At 32.3% G+C, this 13,947-nt stretch overlaps 1 protein-coding gene and 1 non-coding gene across 2 annotated transcripts; both read right to left on the bottom strand.

Moving 5' to 3' along the window:
* Positions 1–4,177: 4,177 nt before the first annotated feature.
* Positions 4,178–9,215, bottom strand: LOC144555049 (SNF1-related protein kinase regulatory subunit beta-1-like). Its single transcript, XM_078303248.1, has 4 exons — positions 8,712–9,215; positions 6,626–6,804; positions 5,483–5,645; positions 4,178–4,860 (listed from the first exon to the last, which is right to left on the bottom strand). The coding sequence occupies exons 1-4, from the start codon at positions 8,913–8,915 to the stop codon at positions 4,543–4,545; spliced, it is 864 nt and encodes a 287-aa protein (XP_078159374.1). The 5' UTR covers positions 8,916–9,215; the 3' UTR covers positions 4,178–4,542.
* A 4,199-nt stretch (positions 9,216–13,414) lies between these two features.
* TRNAN-GUU (transfer RNA asparagine (anticodon GUU)) lies at positions 13,415–13,488 on the bottom strand. Its single transcript has one exon. It is a non-coding gene; the product is annotated as a tRNA-Asn (tRNA).
* Positions 13,489–13,947: the final 459 nt, after the last annotated feature.

The following is a 13,947-nucleotide window of genomic DNA, read 5'->3' as shown; positions in this document are numbered from 1 at the left end:
TGGTTTTAGATTTGTAAAATTCCTCATAGATTGTCAGTAATGTTGACGAGATTGAATTAAGAAAAAATATCCACCTCTAAAAACGTGTATGCCCCCCCCCCCCCCCCCCCCCCCCCCCCCCCCCCCAAAAATGCAATTTGAGATTTGGTTGGAGAGATACTTATCTATGTAAAAATTATTCATCTTACAGGTCTAAATACTTATGTGCATGAAGATTAATACTTTAGAAAAAAAAACAGTGCTGAAACTTTTGTGGTCCCCAAAACAGTTATGAAAGTTGAGTGGGGGGTAAATAGGGGATGGAGGTGCAAAGACAATTATCATGATCCTTGATATATATAACTTTTTTCCATCAATCCTATTTTTTTTTGAATGAAAAAATATCAATGGATCGAACCTAATGAGTTTGATCCATATATTTGGATCAGACTCAATGAGTCAAATCTTTCTATATTTTTAAGTAACGAGATACTCTTTTTATTTTCTTACGTCTGAATTTAATTATTTCTATAAATAAAAAAATTTCCACTAAAAGCTAAGATGAACATGTACCCATTTTTATGACATTAAAAATGAATATAAGTATAACATGTGTTTAATTCTTAAAAATAGTACATATGATGATGTTGCATGCTGAAATAAGAACGTTAATGTTTGTGCATGCCTAATTTTTAAACTACCAATGTCAAGTTGTCTATCCGTGTTGTTTGAAATGAAGTTTGTGTCTAATTTTTCAGAAATATAACGTTCGCTGTAACATGTATTTTAATTATTTATTTTAATATCATAAAAGGAGGATAATAAGCGTATTGTACCATACAATCCAAGTTCAAGCACGATGACATTTTTGGTAGAGTTTTCTACATTGTTTTATTAGAAAAAAAAATAGAAACGTTTTTCTAGTAATGTAAAAAAGAATAAAAAAAGATGGCTAACGGATTAGCATGCCTTCCTCCATAAAATCTGATTAATTCACACAATACACGGATTTTGATTTGAGTTATGAACATTTACCAGAATCAAACACTTAGGATTTGTTCAGCCGTATACAAATTCATGTAACTTTGTGTCGAAATTTTTATTTAGACCATATTTAAAAAAAAAAAAACATGATTTGTGGAGATTTTCAAAATACCCAGGTTGCAGAATAGTTTGATAGCTCCATTCTTAGAGGGGCGCAGATTAATTTGGAAGTAAGTATAAATGTATTGCATACTTAAACAGTATAAATATACTCTTCACAAAATATATAAATATACTCTTCATAATATATTTCATGGCGTACTTCACGAGTGAATCATGCCCCATCTCTTTCAAACATATATTTCATACTTAAACAGTATAAATATACTCTTCATTATGCGACAAGACCAATAATAAATTAAGAAAATAAAAATTAAACACATTACTATACTTTATCCTTAAAATAATGTTTTATCTTCATAAATTTCATCATTTTGACAAAAAAAAAATTCAGAATTTCATTTTTTTGTAATTGAAAATTAATATTTATACACTTTTATGAACCTTTTAATATATATAATTTTGATTCTAATCAATTTAGTGTCAATTATAATTTTCTTAATTATAGCATCCTTTGATTAATTATTTTAGTTCTTATAATAATATTAGTTTATTAAAACAAAAATGACAACTTCAATTTTAAGTAATTTCCCATCATAATCTCACAAATCCAAACAATTTTTTCTCAAGTTTATTACTAAATATACGTCCTTATTTGTACGGTTTTAGATCTCAAGAACTTAGATGGTGTCGTTAGGGGAGTCTGGGACTCTGGGCTAATCCTACTCGAGATAAAATGTACGGGTTCCTTTAATATTTATGTCAAAGCAGATTGAACGGTTAAACGGTTCAGATCAAACTAAAAATTTAGATTAACTTAGGTCATGAGAAATTATTTCTCTAGCCTTCTATTTACGACGAAGGATGAGTACCACCTAGACTTGAAAAAATGGTACGGTGAAGTTGGTTCCGGGCTTCCGACAAAGTACATGTGTTGATTATGTATCCGATTTGTATGACTATTTGCGTATTATAACTATTTTTTGAAAATTTAACACGACACAACACATCACGTAAAAATTGTGGTCACAACGTAGCATGATACGTGGTCATGCAAGTTACGTATAATTAGAATTGTTCGATCTTGATAAAATGATAAATCTTGAATAAACTAACTTAAATTATGAAAAAAAGAGTTAAACAAAATCAAACACAACCAGTTATATTTGGACACAACATGACTCACGTAGCGTGATCACTCCTCGATATATTAATCACAGTACGACACGTAAAAAATTAATTTGATCACGACGTATTAGTCACAACACTACACAACACATTTTTTTTCTTGTACTACTGCTAAAGGAGGACTAATATTTTTAACCAATTTTTTTATTAAAATAATATCACATATCAGGATGCATCATCGTCTTACTAAATAAAATATTGGCTGGATTATGGCCTGTAATATGTTTTGTACAATAAATCATATCAATGTCAAAGCATTACACAACTTGTCATTACTCATGACTACCATTCAGCAGAGTAAAATACATGCCTAGGGGCTAGAGCTTTCACGAATCCATATATCCTCTGAGGTAACAAAATATTTCTGTTTAGATTCGGACCGTTCAATTAAAATCTGCACGGATATTAAAGATAAATGTGCATTCCACATCAGACCGGATTGATCCGGACTCTGATCGGACGGTCCAGATATAAACAGAAATATTATGTTAGCTCATAGGATATGCCGATATGGACTCGGGCTTCCACTGGTAAAAGTTTTTCATAAATGCAGAAAAGTTGATACCTAGGAGGGCTTTCAGAAAAATTGACAAACATCAAATCTTTGAATTGTTGCTATTATTATTATAAATGGGCTTTCTATTGGAAGGCACTGAATTAACAACTTCAGTTAATATGCTGAGCCACATTGCTACACCAGTAGATACATTACGAATCGGCACACTGAACCATATATTGAAGAGAGGAAACATTAATTAATTTGTTTATGACTCTGGAAGAGAATCGGCAGTCAGTGATCATAGCCACAGTAACTTGAAGAGCTCTGCATTTAAGTGCCAGGCATCCAGTGTATATCAGTTAAACCGGAAGAAATAATGGCCATTTAATGTCTGGATTCTTCTGTTTCACGGGGGAAGTACAAAAAAAAAAAAGATAGATTAAAATACGGCATTTTCCATTGATGAATGATTGTTTATAATTTTTACCGCGGAAAATAAATCGACTTGCAGTAATATTTGTTGGGGAATCATAATGGCCAAACAATTATGCCTTATCTAGAGATTAAACAATTATATCTCATCTAGGGATCAAACACTTACACTCCGGGGAAGGAGAAACAGTTTCCTACCTTAACCTAAGAACCGTTCTATGCCAAAGAGATCCAAAACATAAATCTTAAGTGCGGAACATAATACCTGATTCTATGTCGTTTGTCATGGAATAACCAAAACCATAGCAGAGCAAGCCGTCTCCGTGAGCACGAGACAAGTTTTCAATGGCAAGAAGTTATTCTCGCTTTTTGTCGTCGGGTCGAGGAATAAGTCTTCCAAGACAGCAAGATGTGGCCATTGAGAAATGATCTCCAAAATTTCTAATGGATTTCTCTTCTCTATTCTTTGATGGTGAAAGAAGAAGAGAATGCATACAAAACTGTATTTTTCTTAAGAGAAAAACATATGTTCAATTTTTGTGTTTTTCTTGATTACCTTGTGCTTTGGGGACCAATCCTTATATATAATAACCTTTATGGTTATATGCCAAATTGAGAAAGGTATTTTGTGCTATGCATCAAAAACCGTGCTGGTGCATCAAAAGTTATGCAACTGCATCGATATCCGTGCGGACAGCACAATCCTCCATAAAGACAGATTTTTGATCCTGAAAAGATACTTTTCTAAATTGCAAATTTCTAAATCAATCCATCAATGATTTGACATTTGTTTAAATTATTCTACATATTTATGGACCACATCCTAATTAATATATTAATTATCTATTATCTTATTCGATCACTTTAATTGACAATCATATATGACAGTAAACAATCTATAATTATATTACATATATGCTCAATGTTGATATTAAATCCAAAGAGATTAACAATAAATCCAACAATATTATTGTTGAAGAAAATACAAAAAATCCAATAAATGTACCTGTTCTATTTACCGCATCATAAACAACATTTATCAGAAAGGAACAGCGAACCTAAATTACACCACCTCTAGTTGAGTAATTTCCCATGCGCTCCATACTAAAAGATTTCCATAATCCATCAAGCAAAACTACATTCTTATGTTCTTTGATCTTTCAGATCTTTTTAGCCCAGTAAAAAAGAAAAAAAAAAAAAACCTAAAAAGAAATGACAGAAAAGACAGTATAAGCACCCATTCACCCAACAAGCAGCATATACAACGCATAATCCCAACTCAATTACCCCATTTCCCCTCTACTTTTAAAAATAAAATTAGGAGCAAAGTTTGATATTGCTCATCTCTCTACAGGCTTGTATAAAACGACAGTGACATATTTTGTTTGGAACCTGTGAGTTAGACCAAGAGCCACAATTGGCTGTGCAACCAAGCCTCTCTCAATGAAGAGGTGGTTGAGTACTATGTGCTGAGGCCTAGGGAAGTCTTCTTCATCTGATTTGTGGGACCCCAAGAACCCATTTGGAAGCTGAGGTGGCACTATTGGAGGGTCTTTTGACATCTCTTTGTCGTCAGGCATGACCCACCCATAGCTGTCAGGTGGTGACGAGGGCAGATCAAATTCTGAGACGCGTTCTGTGTTTTCAGGCACATAATCCTGCATAATAAAGAAGTGTTTGGTAAATTTACACATAATAACCTGAAAATTCTACTTCAGCTCCTAATTGTTTTAGTCATTGTATGTGCACATGTATTTACATGAATTTGTGTGTGAGTGCTTGCGCTTTTAGTTGTTTTCTCATATGTCCTGTAGCTAGGTCTTAGGACTGTTTTTTTTTATTTTTTAACCTTATTATACCCATTTGGATAACCTTTAGAGATGTATTGGGGCTATTTTTTGGTAACTTATAAAAAAAGGCATAAAGATCATTTTCTCCGTATAATCAAATTAGCGGTATGTGGCAATTGCATTAAGAAAATTAGGCTCGCATATCTATTCCCTGTAACGTGGCCCTATTTGACAGCACAGTATCGGTTTGAGATATAAAATTTCAAAGAAGTTTCAAACTAATGTATAACGAATTCCATTAATATATTAAGAAAACCCTGATTCAGCCACACACTACCAACAGAAATCAATTAAACTTTATCCAAGAAAGAAAAGCAGGTCCATATTGCCAATGCACCTAGGATGACTTATATGCAATTTGATCATGCCTGAGTTGTACAAATACACCCACACCTAACAAGAAACATAAAGAGAAACTAAAAATGCTTACATGGACATCAAGAAGATTGACAACATGGCCCGATTCGTCAGTAATGTTAGGTAGGTCAGGTATACACCTCCTCTCTCCGTCAACAATGTACCTGTACCGGTACACGCCTGATGGGAGGGCCAACAGTATTGAAAAGTCCTTACCAGACTTCTGCAATGATTTCCTGTTGCGTGAATGTTTATCCTGTAAGATAGTTTTAACAGAATTGTCTTTTGCGGTATATTTCTGGTCTTTGATAGAATACCTGTCAATTTTTTGGGTTTTTCTGAAATTAAATAAAATGCCAGGGAAAGATGATTTAAATGATATTTATCCAGCTTTCTTTCTCCTTTTGACTTCAAAAGTAACCTTCTGTCAAAAGTTGATAAATTTACTCCCATCATTGAACAAAAATCAGTTGGAAGCTACCTTACCTGGGTGTGGGCTGTCAAGCTTGCATAAATTCAATAATTTTTTAATGGTCTGTTTGCTTTATTCAGGATGTTCAAATGGTCAAATGAGCTTAGGGATGTTGAATGTTCAAATGGTCGGTTCAGTTAAAACCGTATCAAATAGTCAAACCAAAATTTTATTCGGTTTTCAAGAAATCTAACCGAACCAACCGACTTAAACTTGTCAATCGAATAACAAACAAACCAAAAAAACCGAAGTAAATTTCAGTTTGTTTAGTTGAACCGAAATAAGGGAGATTAATTTTCAAAAGGTCAAAACTCAATACATACACAAATACATTTAATAATCATAAAAATAAATATCAAGTAAATTTTTGTTTGGTTGGTTGAACCGAAATAAGAGAGATTAAACAGAACCAAATATAAAAAACCAAAGTAATTAAAAAATTCAACTGAACTGAACCATTGAAACGAAACCGAACCATTTAATCCAACATTTGTCAGTTTGGTTGAAAACCAAACAAAACGGATGTAATAATTAAGTCATTCTTTGTATGACTTCACTTATTCACTATGATTTACGGCTCAGTCTTGCTATTAAATAAAAAAAATAGAGAGCAGCATTCAACAATGGAAATTTTTTAAAACAAAGTAACCATATTGACTAACTCCACAACTAAATAATTCACAAATCCAGCTAACACCAATTGAAGCACAATATCCTCAAACAAAAGGAAGAAGAAATAAGTACCTAGTTTTCCAATGGTCCCATGAGCCTTCAACAGAGACATTCTTTCCTCCAAAGGTCCATACCAATAAAACCGGTATTTCTTTTTCATGTGGGTAGTCAAAAATTTCATCTTGATCCTCTTTCATCAGTACTTGGTTGAAAATGGGGTCCGCCGGCTTCAGCAAAGGCGATACAGGTGTCTGAAAAAAAAAAATTGAGTCAATGTGATGTTCCTTCAGAACAATGGTAAATTGTCTTCATTTCCAATTAAAATCCAGCATTAGCTAAAAGATATGTCTCCATTGCTAGTTGTTGTATACTTTTCAAGAATGAATTCAGTATAAATCTACTTAATTGACTTCAGCTAAATATGAATTCTCAACATACGAAACATAACAAAAGGGCCAAACTTGTCCCCATGTAACAGAATATTCCCTTGTTACCGCATGAATCTAACTTTTGGGCGAGTGACCTGTACTATTGATCAATATCTCCATTTTCAAAGTTCAAATAGTCGATCTGAACAACATTCAGTATAATGTTCTAAAGACTATTAGTTTTATTTGCAAATAAAGGCAAGACCAATGGGAAACAAAGAAAATTATGCTTAATATGAATTTTGCATTAACCAAAAAGAATGAAGAAATAAAAGTCAAAAACATTTGAACCAACCAACTGGTGCAGTAATAAAGTACTAACAAAAAATTAGGTACCAAAGTATAATACATCATTGATAGATATACTAAGCTAACAACCAGTAACAGTTGGCTGTTGGTACATGATGTACCATGTATAGAAACCATTATAGACAACTTATATAAAGAACTTCTGTAGAAAACAAGCAAGTGCCTCTCTGACTGTGACATTTAACTGATTTTATTACAAATGATGCAATTTGGTATTAAAGATGCAAGTTATCAATCTGATAAAAATAAAATATCCAACACTTGCATATTTCAATCACAGATCATGCAAATTTGGTTCTGGTTATTGGTAATCTATCATTATCTCACCTTATAAAAGCAACAGACAACCAACATAAAATGGCAAGCAACCCTTCTTGGAACAGTTTTCCGAACGAAAAAAAAAAGTGTTCTAAATTAAATCATCCAAATTCATCACCAAGATATGTAAACAGATGATACTTTTACATTAGGTTATGCAACAAATTAAGAGATGAATTAATTTATACTGCAGCTATATGATTGTCAGAATAAAAAGCATGAGTTTCCAGGAAAACATGCATCTCTAGCTAACTTGATTCTTTAGTACTTTACCTCAAACCCAATATCCAATTTTCTTTCTGTAAGGAACTTTCAACTTCTATTTCACTATTTGTAACATATTATTTTAAACAAGCAAAGTTAGGATAACTTAAATTAATTTATTCATGAAACCAACTCCAGCTATTCAAAACAAATAAGCTTTGAAACTTTAAAGGGACAATAGAAATACTTGCTGTTCTTATCAAAGAAGGACATCCTGACCTACATAATTTACAAGTTTAATTCAAGTTTTGACTTCTTTGACAGAACCGCAAAATGATTTAAAATTCATTTCTTTTGTATCTAAAGTGGATTTGAAGCAAATTTTCCAGTTGCTTTCCTTCAACAAAATTCTGAAACAGTCCACTCTAACTAAACTGCACCTTAATTCAAGATCAACTGGGTCAAGGATGCACATTTCTCCAAATAAAATTTCCTCATGAGACGTTGATTGAAATCTAATTACTCTCTAACTACATCAAAGTCCGACCATTGGATAGTTTCAGAACAGCATTACAAAACCTTTATTATATAATTCAGGTCAAATTAATTATCTTTTTCTAAACAGTAAGTCTGAAAAACGATAACAACTGACACATATGGATCCACAAATTTAATCTCTCCATTGTTCTTGTACCCGGAGTGCAGATTTCCTTGTATGATCTCCTTTCATATTAAAAAGAAATAGGTTCAAGTCAAATGAATAAAAAGTTCGGGACCAAAAACAAATAAATTGCATTCCACTGGATCAATCAATCAAGGTCAAAACCTCAATTTCCATCAAAACCCAAAAGATCAAAACCAATGCAATACAGAAAGTAACTAAACCAACAAAAATATACCTGTGGAACAAACATGCGAGGGGATCGGGATTGACCAGGGCTGGCCGGCGGCGATCCACCTGAGCGCGTGCGGCTCACGTGACCTGGCAGAGGCGGCGCAAACCCAGGCTGGGATGACGTCACTGACCCCTCATCCTCGTCCAGTTCGCTCTCGTCCAGTTCTCCATTCTCGTCAGGCTCATCCTTGCCACTGACGTTCCCCATTATGACCTTTACCCAAATGCCCTTTGATCGAGGATTATTTAACAAAACTGACACTCGGAGAGAAGAAAGTGAGAACTCAGAGGAGTTTGGCAGAGTTCTGGGAGTGAATAAAGCTTGGTTCTTAAGTTATTAACGAACAGTGCCACTGGTGTATCGCCGGAGGGCGAATTTGTTGGCGAGGGGAGCGGAGAGATTTAGTCTCCAGAGAGAGAGAGAGAGAGAGAGAGAGAGAGCAGAGGTTAAAATTTCGTTTGCACTTGGACCAAATAAAATAATGCTCTTGTGATTCGTGTGAATGCTTCTATAATCTATGAACAACGGGACCCATCTAGGCAATAATTATCAATTTATTACGCTACGTGGGACCCACAATTTGTTGAATTGGTTGCTGAAAGTCTGAAACACGGAGAAGATAATCTGCGCCGAGCGCAAGGCAAAGCAGGGGATAGACATGTTGACGTGGCGAACAGTCATGAGATGAGATGGTTCAGTAGAGGATATCCATGATTTACTGCCTAGTCTGGGAATTTTGTGTCTCGGCTGATCTCATAACCCTATGGACCCCATTATTCAGTGTGAATATTTGATTTTTCGTGTAAGAGGGTAGTGGAAAGCTTGGTCTATGTGAAAATAGAACTGAAGATCTTGGGACCGGGTCGTAGCTCGCACGTTAAAAATGAGAGATGGAATCAGAGAATTATAATTGGATTGGGCGATATACTTTCTACGATTCAGATCCGATTTATGAGAAGGTTTCTTTTTTTTGAAATTTTTTGATAGTAGATGTTAAGTATAATTGTATAAAGAAGAGTTTATATGTCAAAAGTTGTGTTTTATAATTTTATTTCTTTATTTATATTTTAAAATTCCAACTTCAACTGTTGATTTTGTATATTTTTATAAAGGAGCTTCATAATTGTATCTCAAACAAAATTTCCGAGTGTATCCCCCAAGTAGTTTAATAGAAAAAACTTTCAATATTATCTAATTTTCATTTTCAGCCTAATATCCAAACATTTAAAGTTTTGTTTATAACATTTTACAATGTTACTCGCAAGCATTTAAACCTCTATATGCAAGCATTAAAATTCTAAATATGTATAGTTTTAACTCCTAACTGTTTTTGTTTTCAAGCCAAAAATGGAAAGATTCATTTTACCCATTTTTTTTTTAATTTTTCGCTGATCATTCTCATCTATTTTCTCGATGATCTGTGATGAATTTTGCGAATCTAAAAATATGAATTTTTTTTACTCAATTTTCTTTTTCAAATGAGATTCATGAAGATGAAATTTTGAGTTATATTTGTATTGTAATTTTTTTATCACTTTAAATTTCTGTGACTTTCAGTTTTTTTATTTTGCTTGAAAATAATTTAAAAATCTCTAGAATAAAATATATAAACCTCATGTACAAAGCCTTGAAAATTTTAATGGTTGTATAATGAGATTTAACAACTTGAAAAATTAAAGTGCTCATAAGTTTTACTTTAAAAAAAATGACTTTAAAATTACTCAAAAGTATTTCTTCATGGATCTTATTTGAAAAATAAAATCGAATAGAAAACGTTCGTATTTTTATATTCGTAAAATTCAACATGGATCATCGGAAAAATAAATTATAATGATCAGAGAAAAAATAAAAAATAGTAGGTGAAAAGAATCTTTCAGTTTTTTGGCTTGAATACAAAAATAGTTGAGAGTTAAAACTATTTAGAACTGCTTTCAGATGACGTGCTCGGGGTACCAAAACATTTCTCTTTTATAAAAGACGTATTCACAAAAAAAATTATCATTTAGAATTTATTTTACCTGTATTTAATTATGATAGATTAACATCGATATGTGTCTTTTTATTTTTTAATATCTTGATTTTGTATAATAAACACTACAAATTATAAAATTTATGTGAACATATCTCAGTGATTTAAATTCGACATATAATATCATAAAATTATAAAACATATATGAAAAATATATATAATAATATTTTGTTATACTTATACACGATTTTCTCTATAGTTTAGAGTTAAATATTATGAATACTGTAAAGCAGACTCCATTAATAATTATGAAAAAAATTTATATAATTGACAACGTTCACATTTGATCCTCATACTGGCTCCGCCTCTGTTTTTATTCTTCATCAACCATGAATTCGTGTCATCTAAGGTAACAAAATATTTTTATTTGGAATTGAACTGTCCAGTTAGAATCCGCACAACTATTAAAACAACTCTGTGAGTTCCACCTCAGACTGAATTAGTCTGAATTCTTATAGGATGCTCGTGATTCAAATAAAAAATATATTATATTACCTGAGAGGATATGGATTTCAATCGTGGTACAATATACAAAATATTACTCCACCAGTTCACCTTTGGTTTTACTTATCAACTAATTAAGTTCTCTCTTTTCTTATCTTTTCTTATCTTCTGTCTGAGAGGTCAGATATTCGAAACCCGAATCGAAAAAATCATTGTAAATATTAAATAGTTAGTTAACTTGACCTTCAATCTTTACTCTAATTAACTAAATAGGAATTCAATGTTGGATTGCTATTGTCCTTAAGCATAACCTATCTTGTGATTAATTTTGTTCACCAATGTGCTAAACTGTCATCCTTAAAATCAATTAAAGTGATAAAATTCTTCTTTTCTAACTTTTACTCACAAAAAGAAAACCTCTTTTCTTTCATTACTTTCTCTTGTTCCGGGACATGAGGTAAAAATATTTGCAGAAAAACAGGAGACAACCTTTCTCCAAATCCAAACCCACCTTCAACACTTTTAACAGTGGCATCAAACAATATGATCATCACTGGACGGTAAAAGAAATTAAACAATTTTGAAATGTTTCTCGAATTAACTAAGTAGAAATCCAATGCTGGGTTGCTATTTCCCTTAATAACTTGCATATTAAATTTAGAGGAGGTTCAAATGCCTCCATTTTTTGTGCCTTCATCATGCCTCTATTTTAAAAAACTTTAATAACTCAAAATTTAAAATAAAATCGTTGGATATGAACTACATCATTTTATCTATGCAGGTGTAAAAAATATGGCATTTCAACTTTGTTTTGATTGTCATCTTGAGCTTGTACAAATTTATACTAATGTGGATAATTTCTGGACGTTGATTTTTCAACTTATTGATTCATATAAAAGTAAAATAAAAATGTGATAATTTTTTATTGATATATAGAGAAAATAACATAGATCACATCTAACGGTTTTATTTTGACGTTTAAGTTTTAAACTTTGAGTTATTTAAGTTTTTAAAGATGAAGGCATGATGAAGACACAAAAATGGAGACATTTGAACCCTCCTCTTAAATTTAATACATTTTAATGATGATTTTATAATACTGTCAACTATCATTAAATGTACAACACTACAAAACTAAAATTCTTTCAAAAAAGTATAAAATATATATCAAATTTCAACATTTATATGTGTGATAATACAAATATTTTCATATCGAACATTTATTGAGTGATTATTATTATTATTATTATTATTATTAGTGATGGAAAAGACACAAGTTTTACATCATATTTTGTGTGGACCGTTTGATTAATTTTGTTCACCAAGGACACCTTTTACCTGCCATTTGGAATAATATTTCCTAGATAAGGCAGTGAGGGCAGGTGAAGAAGTCGCTTTCTCTTCACTTTGATTTTGAAGTGAGAATCAGTGAGAAAAATTGTTTAAATTATACGGTGATTTCACCTCCACTTCCTTCCACTCTCCTCCTGATTTTATGGTTGTGGAGAGAGTAATCAAGAACACACCGAATATGATCAAGTCGGCCTCCTCTTCTTCCCCTCGTGTCACTCCTTTTCGAGCTGAGTCACGAAACATTGAGATATATAGTAACATGACCCTGATGATCGTGTTAAAAATAATTGTCATTTGCTTACAAGAAGGTTTAACTTCAATATTATTATAAGACAATGATATAAGATGTTGAAATGTTTATTCTAAGATGAAATTTGCTCCTGGTAATAAAATAATCAAGTAGTCTTAATTGAATTAAGTTCTAGCATTAATGAACGGAAAGGCACAAAACCATAGCTAATTAAATTTATGAGCAACTACAATTATTTTCGATTTGAACATTCTTTCTCTAATATATGTGGGGGTGCACTACGATATATGAAGTTAATTCCAATCACATTTATGCAAAATAATTTGCTGTTAGGCTGCCAAACTTAATTAAATTTTTGCATGAAATTTTGCCAAATAAAGAATTCTTATATATTAAATTTTTCATAATCCGGTGTGATCCTAAGACGGGGTCGGATCTGTGATTATGTTGCTTATTAGAATAAAAATTGGAGATGCGTTTTGTATAATTGTACTGTTGGTGTGATACCTAATTAAGACGGGCCGGACCGGGTTTAGTCTACGATTTAAGGTCGTGTTAGTTAATTCGGCCCATGGCTGTTTCCTCATTTTAATTGGAAAGAGAGAAATTTTTTTTTATAAAAATAGGAAACGCTAGAAGGAGGGCTTGAACCTCCGACCTTGTGGTTAACAGCCACACGCTCTAACCAACTGAGCTATTCCAGCTTTTGTTTACAGGTAATCAAACTATGTTTATAACATAGTATATCATCACCTTCCTCACGCTCTCACATAAGCGCCTTTCAACATGCAACAAATAAAATATGTTGTTATGAATGGAAGCATGAATATTGTAATTTGTAAAGAAGCGATCAGATATGTTTCTTTTCTCTGTGAACTTGCTATAGAATACTGAATACATATATATTCTAAATGGTAATTACAGGAAAATTTATATAACATGATAAACGTGTGTTTCTATCCCCGCATAATTATTACACATGCTTAATTTGATCCTCCATTAATATAACACATGATGCAATTGCTTCTGTTCTTATATATAGACCCTCATAGTAATCAAGACTACATCATATGCAGACATATTGACATATCTGCGAGAGATACTGTCGGTATACCCTAGCGGAAACACTCGTCGATAACAGAAAAATCACCTTTTTGTCGGTA

Source organism: Carex rostrata, chromosome 6, assembly GCF_964058835.1.
Source record: "Carex rostrata chromosome 6, lpCarRost1.2, whole genome shotgun sequence".
Lineage (NCBI taxonomy): Eukaryota > Viridiplantae > Streptophyta > Magnoliopsida > Poales > Cyperaceae > Carex > Carex rostrata.
Note: the sequence above shows the minus strand (reverse complement) of the source record. Positions and strands in the feature narration are given on the sequence as shown.